Source organism: Stegodyphus dumicola, chromosome 3 (assembly GCF_044657685.1).
Source record: "Stegodyphus dumicola isolate Sdum_Otavi_A_Nest chromosome 3, ASM4465768v1".
NCBI lineage: Eukaryota > Metazoa > Arthropoda > Arachnida > Araneae > Eresidae > Stegodyphus > Stegodyphus dumicola.
The window spans coordinates 240,883,569-240,905,946 of record NC_140770.1 but is presented as its reverse complement, the minus strand read 5'-3'; the positions used below and the strand labels follow the sequence as shown (position 1 = coordinate 240,905,946).

The 22,378-nt window shown below is 32.3% G+C and overlaps 1 protein-coding gene across 1 annotated transcript in view; it reads left to right on the top strand.

Moving 5' to 3' along the window:
• Positions 1 to 22,378, top strand: part of Brf (Brf RNA polymerase III subunit) — a 113,796-nt gene that overhangs the window by 40,701 nt on the left and 50,717 nt on the right. Inside the window, exons 7-10 of the mRNA XM_035367018.2 lie at positions 8,117 to 8,266; positions 11,011 to 11,104; positions 11,190 to 11,310; positions 15,739 to 15,865. Of these exons, the coding sequence (XP_035222909.1) occupies positions 8,117 to 8,266; positions 11,011 to 11,104; positions 11,190 to 11,310; positions 15,739 to 15,865 (492 nt within the window). The remainder of the gene's footprint in view (positions 1 to 8,116; positions 8,267 to 11,010; positions 11,105 to 11,189; positions 11,311 to 15,738; positions 15,866 to 22,378) is intronic.

The window sequence follows — 22,378 nt, the reverse complement described above, 5'->3', positions numbered from 1 at the left end:
AGAAATGACCTGTACAACAGCGATCATTATCCCATTTTTGTGTCTTGCACAAAGAGGAGCAAACCCCATGTCGAGAGTCCCTCTGTTTATTCTGGACATGGCAGACTGGGAACTCTTCTCTTCCGTTGCAGAGCTGACAGATGAAATGGTAGATGATGTGCATATTGATGATGCTGTTGAAGCTGTTACTAATACTATTATTCAGGCAGCTATACTGTCCATTCCTAGAACATGAGGAAAAATGCTCAAATATACGAAACCATGGTGGAAGCACGACTGTCATGAAACACTGAAAAAACAGAGAAAAGCATGGGGTATTTTTCGTAGATATCCAACTCTGTGAAACCTTATGGCATTTAAAAGAGCCAAAGCAAATGCACGAAAAGTAAGGAGGCAGGGCCAAAGGAATTCTTGGATTTCCTATGTGTCATCAATTACATCCTCTATGCCTAGTAAGCGGGTTTGGGAAAGAGTTAGAAAAGCATGCAGAATATATAAAGACCACTCACTTTCCTTTTTGGAAAAAGATGGCCGAGTGATTAGCTCCATAGAAGAAATTGCGAATACTATTGGTGAGACATTTGCTGCTGTTTCTTCTAGCAGAAACTATTCACCTGCATTTCTCTCTATGAAGCAGCACTCTGAAATAAATCCCATCGCATTCAACTCTTCCAAATCTGAGTCTTATAATAGAGACTTTACTATTCTTGAATTAAGGAGAGCTTTGTTGCAGGCACATAGGTCTTCTCCGGGTCCTGATGGCGTGTATTATGAAATGCTGAAGCATCTGTCCTATAAGTCACTGACTGCCCTTCTCACACTTTACAATAGGGTGTGGAAGGAGCATACCTTCCCCAGTGCATGGAGGAGAGCTGTTGTCATTCCTATTGCTAAGCCAGGTAAAGACCTAAGGAATCCCTCAAACTATCGGCCAGTTGCCCTTACCAGTTGTGTTTGCAAACTGTTTGAAAAGATGGTAAACAGCCGCCTAGTCTACTTCTTGGAAAAGAATAATATTATATCGCCTTATCAAAGCGGTTTTCGAAAGAGAAGAACGACTGTAGATAATATGCTTCTTTTAGAGACATCTATTCGAAAAGCCTTTGTCAGAAGAAATCACCTTGTCTCAATATTCTTTGACATTGAGAAAGCTTACGATAAGGCATGGAAATACGGTATACTTCGGGATCTTCACGAGACTGGCTTGCGCGGCAACCTACCAATTTTCATTCAGAATTTCTTGAATACTAGGACTTTTCAAGTAAGGATTGGCTCTGTTTTGTCAGATGTTTTTGAACAGGAAGAGGGTGTGCCTCAAGGCTGTGTGCTAAGTGTAACGCTGTTCATTTTAAAAATAAACTCTGTACTAAAAGAACTTCCTCTCACCATCTCGGGATCTCTGTATGTTGATGATCTACAGATTAGCTGTCGAGGGGCAGACATGAGATACATAGAGAGGCAATTGCAGATGGCTCTGAATAAGATCCAGGAATGGTCAAACAAACAGGGATTTACTTTTTCGAAACAGAAAACTCTGTGCGTGCACTTTTGTAGGAAGCGTGTTCTCCATCCTGAACCTGAGTTATATTTAAATGGTACAATTATTCCAGTTGCGCCGGAAGTAAAATTTTTAGGAGTGACGTTCGACCGAAAATTGACTTTCCTTTCTCATGTTTTAAACCTGAGAAAGAAGTGTCTAAAAACACTAAATATTTTAAAAGTGTTGGCGAACACCTCCTGGGATGCAGAGCGTTACTCCATGCTTCGCATTTACAGAGCGCTTGTTCGCTCTAAACTGAACTATGGCTCAGTCATTTACGGATCCACCCGGTCATCAGTATTGTTGAAACTGGATCCTGTTCACCACCAAGCTATGCGGATTTGTTCAGGAGCTTTCAGGACTTCTCCTGTCCAGAGCCTGTATGTTGACTCTAACGAACCATCACTTTATCTGAGGCATGAACAATTGTCCCTTTTGCAATATTTTCATATTCTCTCCCAACCTGAACATCCCAATAAGCTGTGCTTACTTAATGATGTGTGTAACACCTTATTTGAAACACGTTCATCCTGTGTTCCTACATTTCTTTTGAGAGTTCACCCTGTCATTGAGGAACTTTCCCTATCTGATATGCACCCCCAAGCAGTACAGAATTTTGAAATCCCACCTTGGGAAAATGTACGAATTCAGCTTCTTAATGTTTTTAAGCATCATGCGAAGGCAAGTACTAACAAGATCATTTACAGACAACTCTTCGCTGAGCACAGGCACAAATATAGCAGTTATCTTCCAGTCTATACAGATGGTTCAAAGTCAAAAGATCATGTCCGAATGGTATTTGTAATTGAAGATCACATGGAGGGCAGACGCTTGAACCATGCTTTCTCTGTCTTAACATCCGAACTAACTGCGATATATTATAGTCTTTTATACATCTCAAGGCTCTGCCACAAAAAGTTTATAGTTTATACAGACTCCTGTAGTGCGCTTAAATCATTAGAAGCTTTTTTTCCATACTCAAAATCCAGTCATAGTGGATATTCTAAAGTTACATATAAACTTAACGAGTCGTGGATATGATATCCTGTACTGCTGGGTTCCCGGCCATGTGGGAATAAAAGGGAGATATCACAGCGAAATGTGCTGTTGATCTGTCCAGTCGCCTCATCCCTTTTGGAGACATCTGTTATGTAGTCAAAGAGAAGATCTGGAAAAAATGGAAGCAACTTTGGGATGTTCAACTTCAAAACAAGTTAAGACATGTAAAGGCTAGAATTGAGCATTGGGAATTAACTAGAAATCGTAAGGAGGAAGTTCTTTTGACTCGCCTCAGAATTGGTCACACTAGAGTGACACATAACTACCTTTTAAAAGCTGAGAATGAGCCTGTTTGTTCAAATTGTAATGTTTGTCTATCTGTTCGTCATATTTTAATTGAGTGTGCCTGTTTTAACAGTCTTCGTCAGAAATATTTTAATAGCTGTGACTTACTTCTCGACCGTTTAATCGGAAGAGAGGTCAATTGTAATTTATTTTATTATTTAAAAGAGACTGGCTTTTATTATTTAATGTAATCTGTTCAGCAGATTTTGTTTTGTATTTTAATGTGTGCTTTTACCAGGTTATTTATATGACTCGATCCTCTGGATTTGGTACATGTAGCTTTTTTAATAATTTTTATTCATAAGTATTTCATTTCTAAATTAGGTCATCCCACCATTTGTTTGGCGCATCATAATCATCATTGGTTTTTCCGCCAAAAAACTCACTCACTCACTCACTCACTCACTCATCATGAGTAACAGACAAGTTGTTTCAATGTTTTAGCTGGTCAATTAATTTTAAAAACTTCATATTAAACTACTAAGGTCAGTAATGACCATTTAACACTGATTGAGGGCTACTGGATTGAAAAAAGTTATCAGAGGAACAAGCTATTAAAAATAAAAAATATATAAAGTCTTTTGCATGAAAAATGTTACTTTCTGAGGAAAACTTTTGTAATTATGTTTTAAAGAGTTTATTTTAAAAATAATAGCTGTTATTTGTCCATTTATTTTCAGTGACCTTTGTTAATATTTCTTACGATTAGTTTTAAGTCTCCTTCCATTTCTGATGCTGTAATCTTGAGAATATGAATTATTTAGTTAACTGTTGTATTTAAATATCATGATTATAATTTAAAACATTTTGCTCTTTTCCTTTCTTTGATAGTGAAAATATCATCTTAAAATTGGAAGTTTATAAAAACAAATGCATCAAATGTAGGTACTTATAGAAATTTAGTTAATAGATGCTCTTTAAATACAGGTTTCCATAAGCAGATTCAAATTCTCTTGGAGGATTAAGTGATACCAAATGTAAAGTATTATTTAACAGCCAATTTTCTTAGACTGCATATCATTCTTGCCGAGTAGTTCCTGCAAATCCACTAGGTTTGTTCTAAAACTTGAAATTTGACTGTAGTTGCAATTTTTCTGATCTTTAGCCAAATTTCTGAAGAAATCGTTAGTGTCAAATTGATAATATTTGTATATCAATCACAAGAATACTGGGATAATTTCTTTAAACTTTGTTTCTAAGGCCACTGATGCCAGATATCCACATATAAGCATTTTGGAATTCTCTTGAAAAGGCCCATCAGTGGCCAAGCTATGAAATAGCTGAATACTGGTTTTTTGGCCCAGGCTGAAATTCAGGTAAATGGCTGATTGCATTTGAGGTTTTATAGTTTTGTCAGTCATAATACAAATATGACACATTTCCTTAAGGCATCCTATCCTTCACATTAAGCATATAACCCTTGCATGTTTTGCTGTAATCTAAATAATTCAATCTAATCCAATATTTTTGTTATCCAAAATTCATATTCAATATTGCCAGTAGTGAAATTTCTTGCAGTTTATGTAATGTGGAAGCTCAAGACATGAAATCAGACCAAATTACAAGATTTTTCAAGTATTTTATGAGCAAAATTTGCTATTCCAGCAGTTCATAAGGTAGTATTAATGAAATAATATAATAAAGTCATATAATAATATCGTATGCGAAATATAAAACTAAACATGGGTATAATAAATAAATACAATACCTGTTTATTATGGCAACAACTTTAAAAGCTGCCAAATAGTTAGAACGGGCCAAACTGATGATTTCGTATGATTTATTATTATTATTTATTTATTTTTTTTTAGTGTTAGTATGTGTGAAAGAGAAAGTTGTTCCTGTTGTAATCCAAGCTATAATAGTTCTTATAGGCAAATCATGAAATTTTTTGCCTTAAACTGAATTTTAAAATATGTACTTGTGGAATTGGCCAGCAATGGAAGAAACTGAGTAACCTTTCTGCAGGAATATCGTATTTGACATCACTAAAGGAAATAATGATAACATTCATTTAGCAGATAGCTGGTGCGCAATGCCAAGCTATCAAATTTCTGCAATTCTCTTATTTTTTAAAGCAAAAATGGATTGATGTGTGCATGGGGGGAACAGCATAAAAAACAAAAGTACAGAATGATTTCACACACAAAATCTTTTTTAATGTATTAAATAATCCTTATTTAATCAATAAAATTTATATTTTAAGTTGCCCTTTTTTTATGCTGGTAATGCCCCCCTCCCACTTCTGATAAATATTGATAGTTCAGCAATCTTTTAAAAAAGTCTTGAAAATATCTTAACTGAACCAAGGTGGTTGTGTTAATATGGATCACTAGTTATCAAATGCTGTTATAGATTATAATATTTTGGTCTTATTTAATATATTTTGTTGTATATTTGCTGCACGGGTTTTTTAAACAATCATGAAAATACAGTTTTAAATGGAAGTTTATGATGCTGAATTCCAGTTTACAAATTATTCAAAATAGAGTTTTCCCCCTTTTCTGTGATGGTTTAATTCATTAAGCAGTATTAGTAATTATTAAAAATGTTTCTGATGCTTATATTGTAAAAAAAATAAACATTTAATATCATATATAGTTGTTTGATCAGCAAAATGAAAATGCTTTGACTTTTCCTTCTTCACGTTCAATCCTTTGAGTCCAGTGTGCTCTAAATAATTTTTGCCAAATTAAAAAAAAATTAATTTTTTAAAGTGTCTCTGTGTCACTTGTGTCTTTTTTAGTTGTGTGTGTGTTTAAATTGCATATAAAATGTAATTGTTCATAATCACTGTGCATATAATAAATAGTTCATCTCATTTTTGGTGCACAGTTAAATTGCTTTTAAATTAATTTTAAAGGTTTGGAATAATAATATGCCAGTGTAAAATTTAAAATTAAGAAAAAAAAAAAAAATCTTAGTATGCTGTATTTTTAAAGCTGATAAAATTTGATTCAAAATTTTGCACCAAACTGAGTTTGCTTTTTTGGCTAGTTTCAAATTAAACATTGTCATATTGTATTATTCCAAATCTTTAAAATTATTAGGAAATGGAAATTTTAAACATGTCTAATGAATTAGAATTTTGGTCATGCTAATTTAATAGATTGTAAATTATATCTATAACAAAAATTATATTTATGTATATGACATACATTTTAAAATAAATATATGTGATAAATTTACATTAATATTAAGAATGTAATTTTCTCACGTGATTATATCAGGTTGAAGTTTTATACATTTTGAAAACCAAATATCTGCTAATGCAGATACTGAAAAATATAATAATTACATGAGATAATATTCTAAACCTGAAGTTGATAAATTATCTTCAAAATTAAATTAACAGTAGCATATTTGATGTTCAAAAGAATAGATGATGAAAAATAATCTGTAAACTGTGTTTAATATCAATAAGTGGCATATTACATTTTTCAGTCTTTGTAAGTGTAAAATTTATAAGGGTTATTTGATAAGCTCAGTAAAAAAAAAATCAAATTTAACATCATTTTGACACAAGATGTCCATAGGTTGCTGTGAAACATGATTAACTATAGTTTTGAAATCTACTTTTATGTGCATTTTTCATTGATAATCAGCAGCTGTGGCCGCCATTAAGCATACATCCTTTTCACCTGCACTTTTTGTGCTGGGTATTGTGCTCTTGTTTGAAATGCTTTCTCTTAGTAGTCTTGGGCACTTACATGCACTAATCTTGCATAATAATACTATAGAGTTTTTAACAATATATATTTAGTGGTCATCCAGGACTCATTTTTAAAATCAAATAAATGTTTAGATTTATTTATCCAAGTTTCAATGCTGGTATTGAATCGTGACCTGATTTGAGAAGTTGTCCCACTTCTTTAAATAGTCGACCAGATGGTATAGTGTTCTTTGGAGTCTACTGTGGTATCGAAAGGCTCAGGTTTGAATCCCGGAGTAAGCATGGTTGTAATTCTCCGTCCCTCCATAGGAGGCAGTGGTGGCTGCCTATTAGTTGCCTTCACAGTAAAATGACCACCACTTCTGGTCTTTGGAGTGGCCAGTGCTAAACAGGCAAATGCTCACCATTGGATTAAAAAATATCTTTAACTAGAAATGTTTTATCATTGCATTAAACTTCCCAATTTTTTTAACTATTTTTGTGTTAACTGATGCCTTAACTACTTTAAAAGTCTGTAGAACTTTAATAGCATTTTGCTACTGACTAAAATTTGTTCTGAGCTTGTTTAATCCGTGACACTTACCATCCCTGAAATTGTTAAATGAAGTACGAGGGCTATCCAGAAAGTAGATTACGTTTTGGAATAAAAAAATAAACAAAGTATAGGAAACAAATTTTATTATATACAGATGAAAGCCACACTCAAATACTACTTTTCTACATAGTCACCATACAAATTAAGGCATTTATCGTAGCGATGTACGAGCTTGGAAATTCCTTCGTCGAAAAATTCGGCCGCCTGCGCCTTCAACCACTTCGTTACCTCTTCTTGCCTTCCATCTTGCACAAAACTTGTGGTAACCAAGCTTTTCGCTGATGATTTCGTGCAACAAACTTCGCGAAATTTGTGGAAAACTCAAAGAAAGTTCCGTTATTGTGAAATTTCGATTTTCACGGACTTTAGCATCGACTTTTTCGAGAAGTTCGGCGGTCACTATGCTGGGTCTCCCACTTCGATCTTCGTCGTGAACATTGGTTCGGCCATTTTGAAATCTTATGACCCACTGACGCACTCCACCTTCAGTGATAATGTTGTCCCCATACACTTCACGAAGCTGCCGATAGATTTCTATCGGTTTACAGTTTTTTGCAGTCAGAAACCTTATTACTGAGCGCACCTCGCAGCTCGCGGGATTTTCAATTAACGCAGACATTTCAAACCGTCACAGTATCTGAACGTAGCACAGCACGAACCTCTCACTAGCACGGCTAGATGCAGACTGAGCTGCGCAACGCTCTGACCCCAAGATGGCCGCGCTAGCCCCGCCCCTAGCGGACACAGACGGAAACGTAATCTACTTCCTGGATGGCCCTCGTAATTGCTAGACCAACGTGTAGAAATTTGCCAAATTTATGAAACGGCCCTTGTATATAATATGAAATAGGATTATTATGGCTTATATTCATAATCTGAAGTGCATAAACTTTTAATTCCTTGTATAAATTTTTATTTGATTTCTTTGTATTGTTACTATTGATTATTTCATTGTTCATTTTAGATCCGAGTGTGTATATTAACAGATTTGCTTACCAGCTAGAATTAGGTAAAAAATGTCATGATGTAACTATCACAGCAGCTAGACTTGTTCAGAGAATGAAGAAAGATTGGATGCATACTGGAAGAAGGCCATCTGGACTTTGTGGTGCAGGTATGGGGTTTGTGGTGTGTATCTTCATTTCTATTCCTTCTATGAATGAATGAAACACATAGTTGTTTGCCTTCTGCAAAACCATGCAAATGCAGTGGCCATTCTTCAGTACCTCTCAAAACTTTTAAGATAGGTTTTCAGTGGTAAGTTACTATCTCTATTTCTGCTTCATTGTGAATAAACAAGCCACACAACTGGTTTTTTTTTTTTTTTTTCAAAAGCATTCAAATACAGCATTGGTTCTATTGGGCATCTTTGCTGCCAAATTCAACTTGCTATTTCTCAAAAACATTATCTTGTGGTTCAGAGTGTTTTCAAATTCTATGTTTGTAAAGTTGTAATCCAAAAGGAATGCAGAAGACAAGCCAAACATATATTTATTTTTAATGACACAGATATAGTTGCATAAGTCTATATACATTACTGTAGATCACATGATATAAAAATCTAAAAAAAATTATCAAATGTCAAACACAATTATTTAAATCCAGCATCAGACATTTCTTTCTGCCACATCACAGCCATAGTTTAGGCTTCACTGTTGTTGCCAAATTAAAAATCGAAGCACAAAAAAGAAAGTGGGTGTCGCAGCACCCACTTGTGCAGAGAAAAATCTTCACATTGTTAAAACATTCAAAATAGGTTTCGGGCACTAAGTTACTATTTTTGTTACATCGATGAATGGATGGGATCTGCAATCATTTGCTTTCCGCAAAAGCGTGCAAATACAGTATCTCTCAAAGCTTTCAAAGTAAGTTTTTTATGGTAATTTACTGTCTTCATTTCTTCTATATCTATGAATAGATTAGATCTGCAGTCATTCTCTTTCCATAAGAACGAGCAAATATGGCACCCCTTCTTCTCTACCTTTCTAAACTTTTTTAAGATGTGTTATCAATAACAATTTACTATCTTTATTTCTGTTTTAAACTATGAATGCCTGGGATCTGCAGTCCATTTATAGATATAATAGAAATGAATTATGATATAGTAGAATGTTTGCTTTTCACAAATGTATGCAGATATAGTACCTATATACTATATAGTGTGAGATTTTGAATGTTCTTCTGCTTATAATTGTACATTCTGTGGTTACTTCCCAGGAATGCTAGTTACTGCTTTTCTGTGATTACCCCCCTTTTTTTTTAAATAATTCCAGGACATTTCTAAAGAACAATAAATAAATTCTAATATTGCTACATAGAGTCTATGTATAGAAAATGTTTATAGAAAGAGAAGGGAATAAACTAAAAATTAAAGAATATAGTGATTAGTTAAGGAATTTCATATTGTGCAGTCTATCCTGAAAAAGAAGAAAAAAAGTGTTTACTTTTAGAGGAGTTTTTAAAAATTATTATTAAATTCCATCTGGAATAGGGATTTTCAAATGAGTTAAAGTGGTGAAAGTGGACAATTAACAAGAGAAACATTGATTGTCCACTTTCAGCATTTGAAAATTGAGGATGTTTGTATGATTTCTTCAGTGAATCCTAATCTGCTATCTCTTACATGACGCTGAATATATTATTAGCCTTGAAAACAAGCAATAATTATTCAATAATAAGTTTCATTTCAGAATCACAATCAGTTACATTTACATTAGGATATAGGGAAGGAGCTGTAATTATTAGTGAACATGTGTACAGAGCTTTCAACGTTTTACTTTTAATGTATTCAAAATATGACATTTCACTGACTTCTTTAGGAGTAAAGAGAACATTTTTGTTATCAATTTATTTGAATAAAACCTTTAATGATAAAAAATATTGACGCCTTAATATTTTAAATGGAATTATCAATGCATCAAGAAGAAGAAATGATTGCGGATATTAATATTGTGACAGAAAATGCTTTCTTTTTTCCATGAAAAGGAAACTTAGTGTATACAGTACAAAGTCCAAGATCCAGACTCATCGGGGCATCGTCAATTCTGGATTTGGGATATTCTGATAGATCACCAGTTTAAATCTAGTAAGATTACATGCAGAAATTATGAAATTAAGAGTTTAAAAGAATCAAAATTTACAAAAAACTTCAATATTTATTTGTTTGCTTTATTAACATTTCTTTCAATGTGAGTTGTTTAAGTTGCTTTAATTTTTGTCCCAATACTTTCTCTTTAATTTTATAAATAGACATATTTTTTTCTTCAGTTACAAATTTCCATTGTTCAAGTCCTATAACTGCCATGTTGAGAATTTCCAGTAAATTGTCAATTGATATTTTGAAGCTTTCTGTTCCTTTCTTCACTATGAGCATTGATATTTTCTGGATTTAGAACCAGACAACAGATTTTCTCGTCCATTAGTTGATAATCATAATGAAAAACTTCTTTATATCATCTTTATTTATCACCACCACTCCACGTTTCTTCATAATTGCATTAATTGGAAAATTCCACCTTTTGTTTGCAGTATTTGAAAGTCTTCAAAGTCACAATTATAATCAGAGCTTAGCTATTGTCCACTATATACTATAGCTAAGTTTGGCCATTTTGGATAATTTTTTTTAATAAATAAATAAATAAAATATCAAATTTTGGAAAATCCACAAGAAAGAAACAAACTATCAAGGCTTGTGTTTTTAGTAATAAAGTGAAAATAAACCTATTCAATTTGAACTAACAACAGGATAATACATATGCATATCACTATTTAAAAATGAATTTATCTGTAATTTTTATTTTTATATGAATTCAAAGTATGTTAAAAATAACTAATAATAAAGCTGAGTTATCTTTTCAGCACTTCTTGTTGCTGCAAGACTTCATGGCTTTAATAGAACTGTTGATGATATTATTAAAGTTGTTAAAGTTTGTCAAGCTACTGTTAGGAAAAGGTACAGTCTTTAGTGCTAGAGCATCTCATTTACAAATTTCTGAAAATTACTTTCTGATTTAACTTCACTATTGCATTTTGGTTAGGTTAGCAGAGTTCATTGATACACCATCTAGTCGACTTACTTTAGATGAATTTATGACTATTGACCTAGAAGAAGAACAAGATCCCCCAGCTTTTAAAAATGCTCGTAAGAAAATGCATGAGGTAAAAGTGCATCTTTTTACTTTCTCTGCAAATTGTTAATGAAATTTAAACTTAACCCCTTCGCGCCGACTGTCATGTATACGTGCCAGCAACGAACACACTTATCTCCCGGCCGACACACAGGCGTGCCAGAGCATTGTTGCATTTTCTACCTACTGTCACATATTTGTGCCAGTACCTTGGAATGTTTTTCAAACTATAATTTCTGCCACAAGATGGCACTGTATGTCCATATGGTTTCAGATACGTGTACATTAGACTTTCTACTCGAAATGAGAGAAGCATGACTCACATACACGTGTTTTTGATTATATAAACAAACAAAGAACCAAATGTTTCCGAATGGCATGATTTATGACGTCTCTTTAAATCGCACTTTATTCGCACGTGGTAGTTGTTTATTGTAAGTAGAAGTTTTAGATGCGCTAAAGCATTGAGTATTTCCGTTTACAGCTCAGTTTTTAGAAAATAATTAGATCTTGTTAGACGTGAATTCTTTCTGTTTTTACCGTTTCAGTGTCGAAGCGTCGAAAATGTTTAACAGAGCATGAAATAGCAGAAATGAGGCAAAATATTTCAGATATTGATTCTGAAATTCTGATATTCTGATATTGATTCTGAAAGATTAACTGAAAGACATTTTCCAAAACTTTGTTCAGAAGAGACCGATAAGAAAATGAGACGACGATGCTTCGTTTGTTCACATTCCCTGAAAAATCCTCCAAAACGGCAAATGAGTTATTATGAGTTCAAGGAATGTAACGTAGGACTGTGTGTAGATCCCTGTTTTAAAATTTTTCATACGAAAAGAGAATTTTAAGTAATATATTTAGTTTTCAGATGTATAATGTTAAAAGTCATAAAATGGTGAGTAATTAAAATAAAATGTGTAAAATATGCATTTAAACAAGAAATAATATAATTAAAGTATATATATAAAAATATCTATAAAGCATAAGCCCTTTAAATACTCTATAGAGCATTATTAAACAATGCGTTGATACTTCGGAAATTTCATGGATTTAGGCTTAGTAGCAAAAAAGCCCCCGGCCCTGGAGAGACGCTCGCGGGAGACACTGCTGGCCTCCGCGATAAGCGCGCGTTTTCGCTAGCCGGCTCGAAGGGGTTAATTTTGTAGATTTTCAAGAATTATATGCAATGTTATTTTCAAAAAATGCAGCTACTTATTTCTGTGTAATTAGAGTAAACAATTATTTTGCTTTCATTTTTTATTAAACTGATGCTGAATTCTTTAAGAATCTATAGTGATCCTTTTCTCAAGTGACCACGTGGGATTCTGGAAGATTCTGATCTTCTGTTGAAATGGATATCTTAGGAAGATTATATTCAATATAAGTATTTATCCAGAATACATATTTATTTTGGTCTTTATAAATACAAATTATTTTCAAATATTTGAAGGTGGTCACTATGAGAGAGTTCATTGTAGTAATTTCATAATTGTTAAATTAAAAACCAGTTTTTTTTAGTTTTCCTAATTGTTAAATTTTAAAAATCAATTTCCTAATTTAAAATTGTTAAATTAAAAAAAAAAATTTTTTTTCTGAATTCCTCTTGTATGGATTAATTTATTATCATATGAATCATATAGTACTGAAACATGTTCTGAAACTTATAGCAAGTAATTAGATATAATGAAATACTTTTAGAATCATCATAGAAAAGTTATCTGTAGGAAAGTAATATATAGCATTATTACAGAAAGAAATCATTTTCTAAGTAATAGAAAAAATAGGATATTAATTTTGTGTGAATACCAGTCTCTAAAATCATTTTTAAAAATAAAATTGTATTTATAAAGAAAATATTTTGCTTAAATATGCTTAAATTAAGTGTGTAACTTCAACAGAATTGTACTTCATTTATTTCTACCTTAGACAGTAGAGTGATTTGTGGTGTGGCTGATTGCTAACCCGAAATCAGAAGTAAGGATTCATCTCTTGCATAAAGCTCGGCTGTACATTGTGTCTTTCCATCCTTCTTGTAGGTGTAGTAAAGGTCCACTATCTGTGTTAAATGTTGGGCAAAATACGCTAACGATAGCATGTAACTTTCCACATCACATGCTGATGATGTAGCTAAATAACCGACTTGGTCATGTCTAATGAATGCTTTCCAACAAGTTTCTGGCCATTGGGGAAGAAAATGTCAATATCTTAGAAATGTTACTTAATTAAAATTTAAAGGCAGTGCAATTTATTGTGAATAAACATTTATTTAATAAATTCAAATCACAGGGTAAGTTGCAAAATTGTTATGTTGAGCAATACAAAATTATATATGACCTGATAAATAAATATGTACATCCTATTATGCCATTAAGGGCTTAACAAGGATCAGTAGGACTTCTGTCAGGTAATACAAAACATGCCAGTCAAAATTAATTAGAAGATTTGTGGCTACACCATCAAATCTGGCAGCCATTTCATCCAATGCTAAAAGATTTATACTAAAAGAAAAAACAGTATTGCACAAACGCAATTTCTGGAAATGCAAACAAAACAGGATCCTTCATTCTGCAAAATAAGATGTTATGGTTGTAAACTGACAGACACTGAATTATGGTAAAGGTAAATGAAGGAAGATTACTTACATTTGTTCTCTTGCATTAAATATGTGATCTCTGTTTTTCACCTCTCAATCAGGTAGAGAGCACAGGAGGTTTATTATTTTTTTGGGGGGGTATGTGTGTGTATGCATATATAGAAGGTAGACGATGCATTTTCAACTTACTTTGAATCGTTATTCAAGACGTAAAACTTGCTGATTTATAATATTGCTCTTAGATGATAGTTTCTGGGATAAGATGGAGACAAGAGAAAATAATAATAATAAAAAAATTATTACTTCCTTCTCTTTTTCTTCAACTGTGAACAGGACTGAGGGTCATTACACAGTAAACTGTGTACATGGCATCTGAAAATCTTTAATGCCAGGGAGCTAGAACTTTACTGGTCGAAACAGACTGAAAAACCCATTGATTTGAGCATTACATATCTGGCTGATGAATAAATGAAAGCAGATTTTAAATAAATAAATAAAAATCTGAAAGCTTTCAGATTTCACATTATGCTAAAAGGGATTTTTTTTTTAACCTTTTATGTGTTACCTTTCTTTATTAAAGGTTCTTTGCACTTAAACTATAAAATTCAATTCAACAGCAATATCACAAAATAATTTTTAAATGAGGCTATCTTTAGAATTTCTGATACACGTGTGCTGGAAATAATTTTTTTTTTTTTTTTTTTTTTTTTTTTTTTTTCCCATACAGTTTTGCCTTTGCTCTCTTTGAAATCATTGAATTTGTTAATCGAAAATTCATTGAAGTGTTACAAAATATGAAATCGATAATAAAACAAATTTCAAATTCCAAATTTGGGCTTCCAGGTGCCCATATTTGGTGGAAGATTACATTATTCAAAATTTGATGGCTCTAAGTACCGTTGTTTTATCACAATATGAGAAACATACATACATTTATGCAGATTCTTCATTATATAATTTCTTTAAATATAACACAGGGCAATAATATTTGGTGAGAACAATTTAAAAAGTGAACCGATATTTAAAGTTTTCAACACAAAATGCCATAACGAAATTAATAACATTTCTGGGCTAACGCTGTTTGGGCAAACATTTAAAATATTTATTGATAATTTTGAAACGTTCCTGCATTTCAGTTTGTCACTTTTTTCCCGCCCGAACAGTATAGTGTTTAGGAGAGCCTACTGCGGCACCAAAGAGTCAGGATTTGAATCCTGGAGAAGGCATGAATGTTTGTAAATATATAGTGACCATGCAGCGTGGGGTACTGTAAATATGTGGTGAGTCGAAAGTCCTCTCGAGAGGATGCTATTAGGGAAAGGGGAGTGGGAGATCCCTGGACCCATCCTCTCAAAAAGTGCTGTTCATCAAAATTGGGAACAGAAGGCCCTTGCCAATGGCAGGGGCAATCTTGCTCTCTTTCCCACAATAAATTTCATGGGCTTGTTCTGATGTCACTGTTAGGCAAGTCAGATAAGTTGCATCAATTTTCAACAACATTTGTGATTTTTAGATGCAAAATTTTTGCATTCTGTAATATTCTATTATCTTTAGACAAGTTTTTTTTCATAACATTTGTGAAAATGTTGTTTGATAAAATAATAAATTTAGACAGCAATAAAGATGCATGTCATATATTAAAAATTCAAAGTAATGTATTCACCATTGCTAATTTTTTCTGTTTTCTCTCTTTAAGTAATTAAATAAAAACTCAAGACAGAATAATGAGCTGTGCTTTGATAATTCAAAAATATAAATAATAAGCTTAACAAAATATATTTTTATAAAGCATTCCTCTTCCCAATTTAGTGTTTGAAATTTTATGCATTCTTTCTAAACTTTTATTAAAAACCTATTTTTCAGTTGGAAGATGAACAAAAAATGACTAATATAAAAAAACAAGTACTTGAAATACAGCAAATTCTTGAAAAAACTTTGGAAAGCACTAAGAAGAGATCCAGATTTTCAAAATATGCAGAAAGTTGCGAAGGTTTGAAACACTTTTAAATGTTTAAATTTTTTAATTTAATTTCTGTATTAATTTTGAGCAATGGAGTCCAATGCAAATGTAGCCTTAGTCCAGCAGTTTTATTTTATTTTATATACTGAAGTTGAGGCCTTAAAGGCAACATGTAAATTAAATCCTTTTCTGTATTATATTTTATTTAAAATTGTGAAGTGTGATATGCCAATATATTACAACATTCAAAATCACAATAACAACCTTGTATTTAGCGTACATATATTAAAACATTAAATCGATTTCGAGGGTAGCTAAAGGTCCCTCCTCATCAGAAGAACAAAATTACTAGATAGGGGAAAAAAGAAGAAAAATAAAGCATCGGCGAAGGAGTCTCAGAAACACGTGGTTGCTATCAGCACTGCACGTGGTTGTAACTGAATTTTGAATCAGAGTTACGTTGGCCACCTACTTTTACTGAGCCAGGCTTATACCCTCCAGTAGTACTGTGTGCAAGGAAGCAACACCATCTATTGGCAAAAAAATAACCAAGAATTATGTTAATAGAATTTTAAAAGCGTTAGGAAGGACTGATTGGACTTAAAATAATTCACTAAACATGCTAGATCTTTGTGAATATGAAAACCTCGAGAAAATCCAATTCACCAACAGAAGAAGTCTTTTGGATAATTTTTGCAGATCCAAAGTCAAAATTATGATTAAATTTTTAACTATGATACGCTATTGAAGACTTGCTTACCAATGAACTTAATTATTTGAAAGCAGTCGCTATTGACCAAGGATTTTCTCCCGTGATCATTGATAAAGCCGTTAAAAAATTTTCAGATTCCTATCAAAGAAGACATTTTCTGTTAGTTATAAAGTTGCACGGATTCTCCAGAAATTCAATTTTCAAGTCAGTTTCTTCCCTATCAATAAAATTCACAGTTCAATTGTAAAAGCTTGCGTTTCTGACTTTAATTCTTGGGGAATTTATAGAATATCATATCAGTGTGGTTTGAGATATATTGGCCAAACAAAAAGGGCATTAAAGTTTCATATCAAGAAACATGAATCTTATGTCCAAATAGGCGAAATTAACAAGTCTTCAGTAGTGTATCATAGTTGGAAATTTAATCATAATTTTGATTTTGGATCTGCAAAAATTATCCAAAAGGCTCCTTCCATTGGTGAATTGGATTTTCTTGAGGCTTTTTATATTCACAAAGATCTAGCATGTTTAGTAAATGATTTAAATCCAATCCAGTCCTTCCTAATGCTTTTAAAATTCTATTAACATAATTCTTGGTTATTAATTTTGCTGATAGATGGCGTTGCCTCCTCGCGCATGGTACTACTGGAGGGTATAAAAATCCGTTACAGATGTTGCTTTTCCTTTGGATAAATTTTGTGCATTCTGAGTTATAATATGAATAATATGTCATAATATGAGGACTTTTTGTGCATTCTGAGTTAAAAAATGAACAACGACTGCTCTTTTTGAATTTTGGTAAATATTATTTTTGCCTGTTCTCCTCGATATGGCCAGTAATAGCGAACCACCTGATAGGGGCAAAATTCCTTGGCATGCTACTTTCAGTGATAATGATGGCGATAATGATTCTACTTATTTGAATTATTCAAGAAAATCGACTACATCCAAAGAGATGCCTGTTATTGCTTCAGATGACCCTGCGCTTCAAAGTATAATTGCTACTCTAATTTCTACTTAGAAAAGTAAATCCCAGAGAAAAGAAAAGAAAACCACAGGAAATCCTAAGAAAATAGCCGATAATACTAAGAAATTCAAACCTTCCCCTTCAAATTTTGAAGCAGTAGTTAACAAACACAGAAAAGTTTTTCCTAATTTAACAGAAGCTATCTCGCAAGAATATCTTAATACTCAGCTTCCAACTAACCCAAAAGATCTCTCACTTAAATTAGAAAACGAAATTGCCGATAAATTAAACTGTATTGAGTCTATGAAGACAATAACCTCCTCACTAGTGATAGAAATGCATTCAAAGTTCCAAGAAGAAATTCAACAAAATCAGTTCATTTTAGCAGGCATTCAGAACACCCCAAAGCTCGCAAATTCTAAAACAGATGATAAAACAATAAATCAGAAGGATTGGCAAACTCCAAAGAAAACAGCGAAAAATTCCGAGTCTATCCCACCATCAGATATTCCACAAAATAACAGATTTGAAATTCTTAATGAAAATAACGAAGCTATGGAAGTTACAGATGAAACGCAGTCGACTGCTGCATTTCAGAGTTACAGATGAAACACAGAAAATAAAATGAAAATTCCCCCATTAGTCATTTTAGAAAACGATGTTGATTGGCCTGTAATAGACAAAATGCTCAGAGAAATATGTAAAAACGAATTTGAAGTTACAATCAAAGCCAGACAGATTTTCCTTTACACTACCACCGAAGCCGATTATACAGCTATGGTTGATAAATTCCAGAAAGCACAGATTAGTTTTCATACGCACCAAATTTCCTCAGCCTCTTCAATTAAAGTTATACTCAAGAATATCCCAAGATCCTACACAGAGCAAGCAATTCACGCAGACTTAGAACGCAGAAGCTTCCCTATAATTAAAGTAAAGCAATTCACGAAGAAAGCAGAAGACCAAATTATTCGTTTACCTATATTTTTCCTTGAACTTAAAAGAAATTCTGCAGTGGAGAAAATTCATCAATTAAACAATATGTTCGGATTCAATATCACAATAGAAAATATCAGCCCAGAAAATGCCCAATTCAATGTTTCAATTGCCAGGAGCTTGGGCACTCCCAAAATAACTTGGAAGTTGATCTGTCAGCACTATCCTTATCTTCAGAGCAGATGTTTTTATTTCATTCGGCTTATAATTCTTACTAAATGTAGTATTTCATCTCGATGTACTCCGTGTTTGATATGATTTAAATCAAATTCCTCGTCATTATAAATATCATGAATACACATCAAATAGTTTTCTGGTTGCAATTTTTTAATTTTGACTATGCATAATGTATGCTTTATGCATGCACGCGTTGAAAGAAATGTTTAATAAAGTAAACAAATAAATATAAACCTTTTTTTTTTGTAAATTTTGATATCCTTTAGTTCATAATTGCTCTTTATTTCATAAATTACGGTTTCATATTTTTAATTTTATAATTTCTGCATGCCATCTTACCAGATTTAAGCTGATGATCTATAATCCGGAACGCCAAAGTCCCGACGAGTCCGAATTAAAGACTTTTGACAGTATATTGGTAAAGGCCGCACTAGACCGATTGCCTCTTAATTGTGTTACGACATAGACATGCTTTCCCTTTATTCGAAGCTCAGACTTGGTGTGTGAAGGTGCAGTTGCCCCTTGCTCCCTATTTTTTGACTTTGCTGATATTTTTTTTTGCATTTTAGTCTATTGTTATATGTTTGATCAGATAGCTTGGCTCAGTAAAAGTAGGCGGCCAGTGTAACTCTGATTCAAAATTTGGTTACAACCACATGCAGTGCTGATAATGACCACGTGTTTCTGAGACTCCTTTGCCAATGCTTTATTTTTTTTCTTTTTTCTCCTTTCAAGTAATTTCATTCTTCTGATGAAGAGGGACCTTTAGCTGCCCTCGAAACCGATTGAGTGTTTTAATATATGTACGCTAAATAAAAGGTTGTTATTGCGATTTTGATTGTCACATTGGTGTGTTTCTCTTCTATTCTATATGACAACATATTAATTAATCTTTGAATTTTAAGATTATTTTTAATGTGGCTAAGCTTTAATTTAAATTAAAATTAATTCTTTCACTATTATCATGCAGGTGGAGAACTTGGTTCGCTTTTGTGTGTATAAGCATATATAATTCTGAAATGATCATCAGTTTTGGTATATTTAAAACAGTTATTTTAGATTTTGAAACAGACAGTCAGACGGTATTGTGATTAGGGGAGCCATCTGCGATACCAAAGGGCCGGGTTCGAATCCTGTATAAGGCATGGTTATAACAATTCATCCCTTCATACAAGATTTCTACGGTCCTTAAGAGTCCTTACTTTTTTTGGATTTGAATTTTGGTCTTTAAAAGTCCTCTATTTTAATCATCTGAAATTTCTGCCTGTTTTTACGACTGCCATTTTGAGTGTGAATTAGCATTTTGGAGGAATATTTTTGGTGATGCACTGATAAATATGGTTATCTTTTTAAATGGATGAATGGGTTATAATTTGTTTCTATTGCTAATACAAACATTGGGATACTCTAAATTCTGGGCAAAAAATTAAACATAACCATTTCGAATTTATTTCATTTTTCCTAATGAAGAGCTGTTAAACAACTTTTTGCTTTTGGTGGTGTGAATTATTTTACTAAATGGTTCTAAATTTGGTGATGTCTCAATATTTTGGCAATTTTAAGATAAGTTTTTATAGAAACAAATATTTTTCGACGATTCTTTTAAAACATTTTAACATTGAAAATCATTAAAATAACAATAACATATTGAAATTATATTTTTGAAGCAACATTAAAATGAAACATTTTTATTTTTCGCTGCAATTTTTTCTATTTTGGTAATACTATCAATATTACTTTCTATTTTGGTGACTTAATATGCAATATTTTGAATATGAAAAATAAACAAGGTAATGAAGCACAATTTACGAAATAATTCTTAGCAAAAGCATACAGCTATGGAATTAATTAAAATGTCTTCTGTTTAATTGTTTTGTGGTTAAAGTTTTCCCATGCAGTTGTCTCAGAATATGCATCATTTTTCTGTATAAAACGATTTTATACATTTTTCTCTTCCCCCCCCCTCAAAATATATCTGGCATTTCGCTAGTACGGGATTGGTAGGGGTAATTTTTCTGTAGGATTTTAGACATTGCAACTTAGAAAGCTTAGAAGGATTTGAAGGAAAGATTTATAGACCCAAGGTTCTAGAATAATCCGGAAAAGCGTGACAAAATGAAAAATGGTATTAATGTATAATGGGTGTATTTTACAGAAAGTTTGTGGTGAATTTCTTACTTTTTCGAGAAATTTTGAAAGAACAAAGGAAGCATAATATTTGAATGTTTTACTTCTGACACGAAGTCTTTTTTAACATGTTTTTCTTTCCTCTTTTTTCTCTACTTTTCACTAGACAAATGTGTGGAAAATATCTAAAATGCTTGTAATCTTATCACAGAGACAGACATTTATAGAAAGGAATTTTTCTATTTAAATAAAGAAATTGAAAACTGACAATTTAAATGATTCTTCTTATATGTTTCAACTCATCATACACAGGGCTGGCTCTAGGCATTTTCCCACCTGATGCATTCTCTGTGGATATTAAATTCTGCTTTCTAATGCCTTCCTATATTTTGCTCCCAGTGCCTGTCCTAAATTCTAAGTTTTGCAATTTCTAGATTTTTTTGCTCAGCGAGTCACTAAATTCTAAAATTTCGGCCACATTGGCTCTGTAATTGGCTTTACCATGTATCATTTAATATTTATTCTGAATGTTCATATTACTAAAGAAATAAAATTAGCAGCTTTTTCTGTGCATTTAGCTTTTAGAATAACAGAAATCTTAAATTAAATCCAAAAATTCTAAAGTTAATAGGAAATGTATTAAAGAAAGAAAAAGAAAAGAGAAAAAAATTATTTTTCAAAGATACAAACAGTTATTATTATATAAATTAGCCAGTTTATAATTTCAGTCTTTACTATAACTTCCCCTTTCCTTTTCCTTGCCAGAATGCAAAATCAGTTAGATAGTTTCTAAACTGAGGTTTTTGTATTATAAAACAGAGTGTTTCTAACTTTGGCGTGCACACTGCATTAGTTCCTGCCAGCTGTGATAATTTGTAATTATTTGTCTTTGCGTTAACATTGCATTTGAATTTATGACGATAGAGTTAATGAGCTATCTTAGTTTAAAATTAAACTGACTGCTAGTCCACACTTTATTCTGAATTTGACTGTTTCTGTTAACTACATCACCACGAGCTGTAGTGTATTTTGTAAGCATAAAAATGTGCCTTTATATTCTAATTTTTTTTTTTTTTTTTTTAAATAAGAGGTTTATTTAAATATTTACCTGACTTGATAGTTACTTTCAGACAAACATAACAATAATTTGCTTCGTATCTGTCAGAAGTTTTGGACTATTTAACTTTCACCAGATCATGCAAAACCTCATAAGTACATTGTCAAGAGATTGACAAGCTAGGAGATAAAGCATGCAGAAACGAGTTGGAACATTATTTTGCATATTGAAACCAATTTCTAATTGTTAGAAAATATGCTTAAAGAGAAGGAAATTGATATAAATTAGCTAAAAATGTCTGGGAATACTTCAAATTAAAAAGACGCATAAATGTGTCTTGTTACAAAGCAAAAATATTTTGTGGATTTTAATGTGTAATTATCCTAATATTGTTTAAGAATCAATGGCATAGATTACTGTATTTTAAAGTGTGAAATGTTATTAGATTGTGATTTTAATGGTGCTTTTTTAACAAACATTAAAAAAAATTAATTAAATTTTGTAATG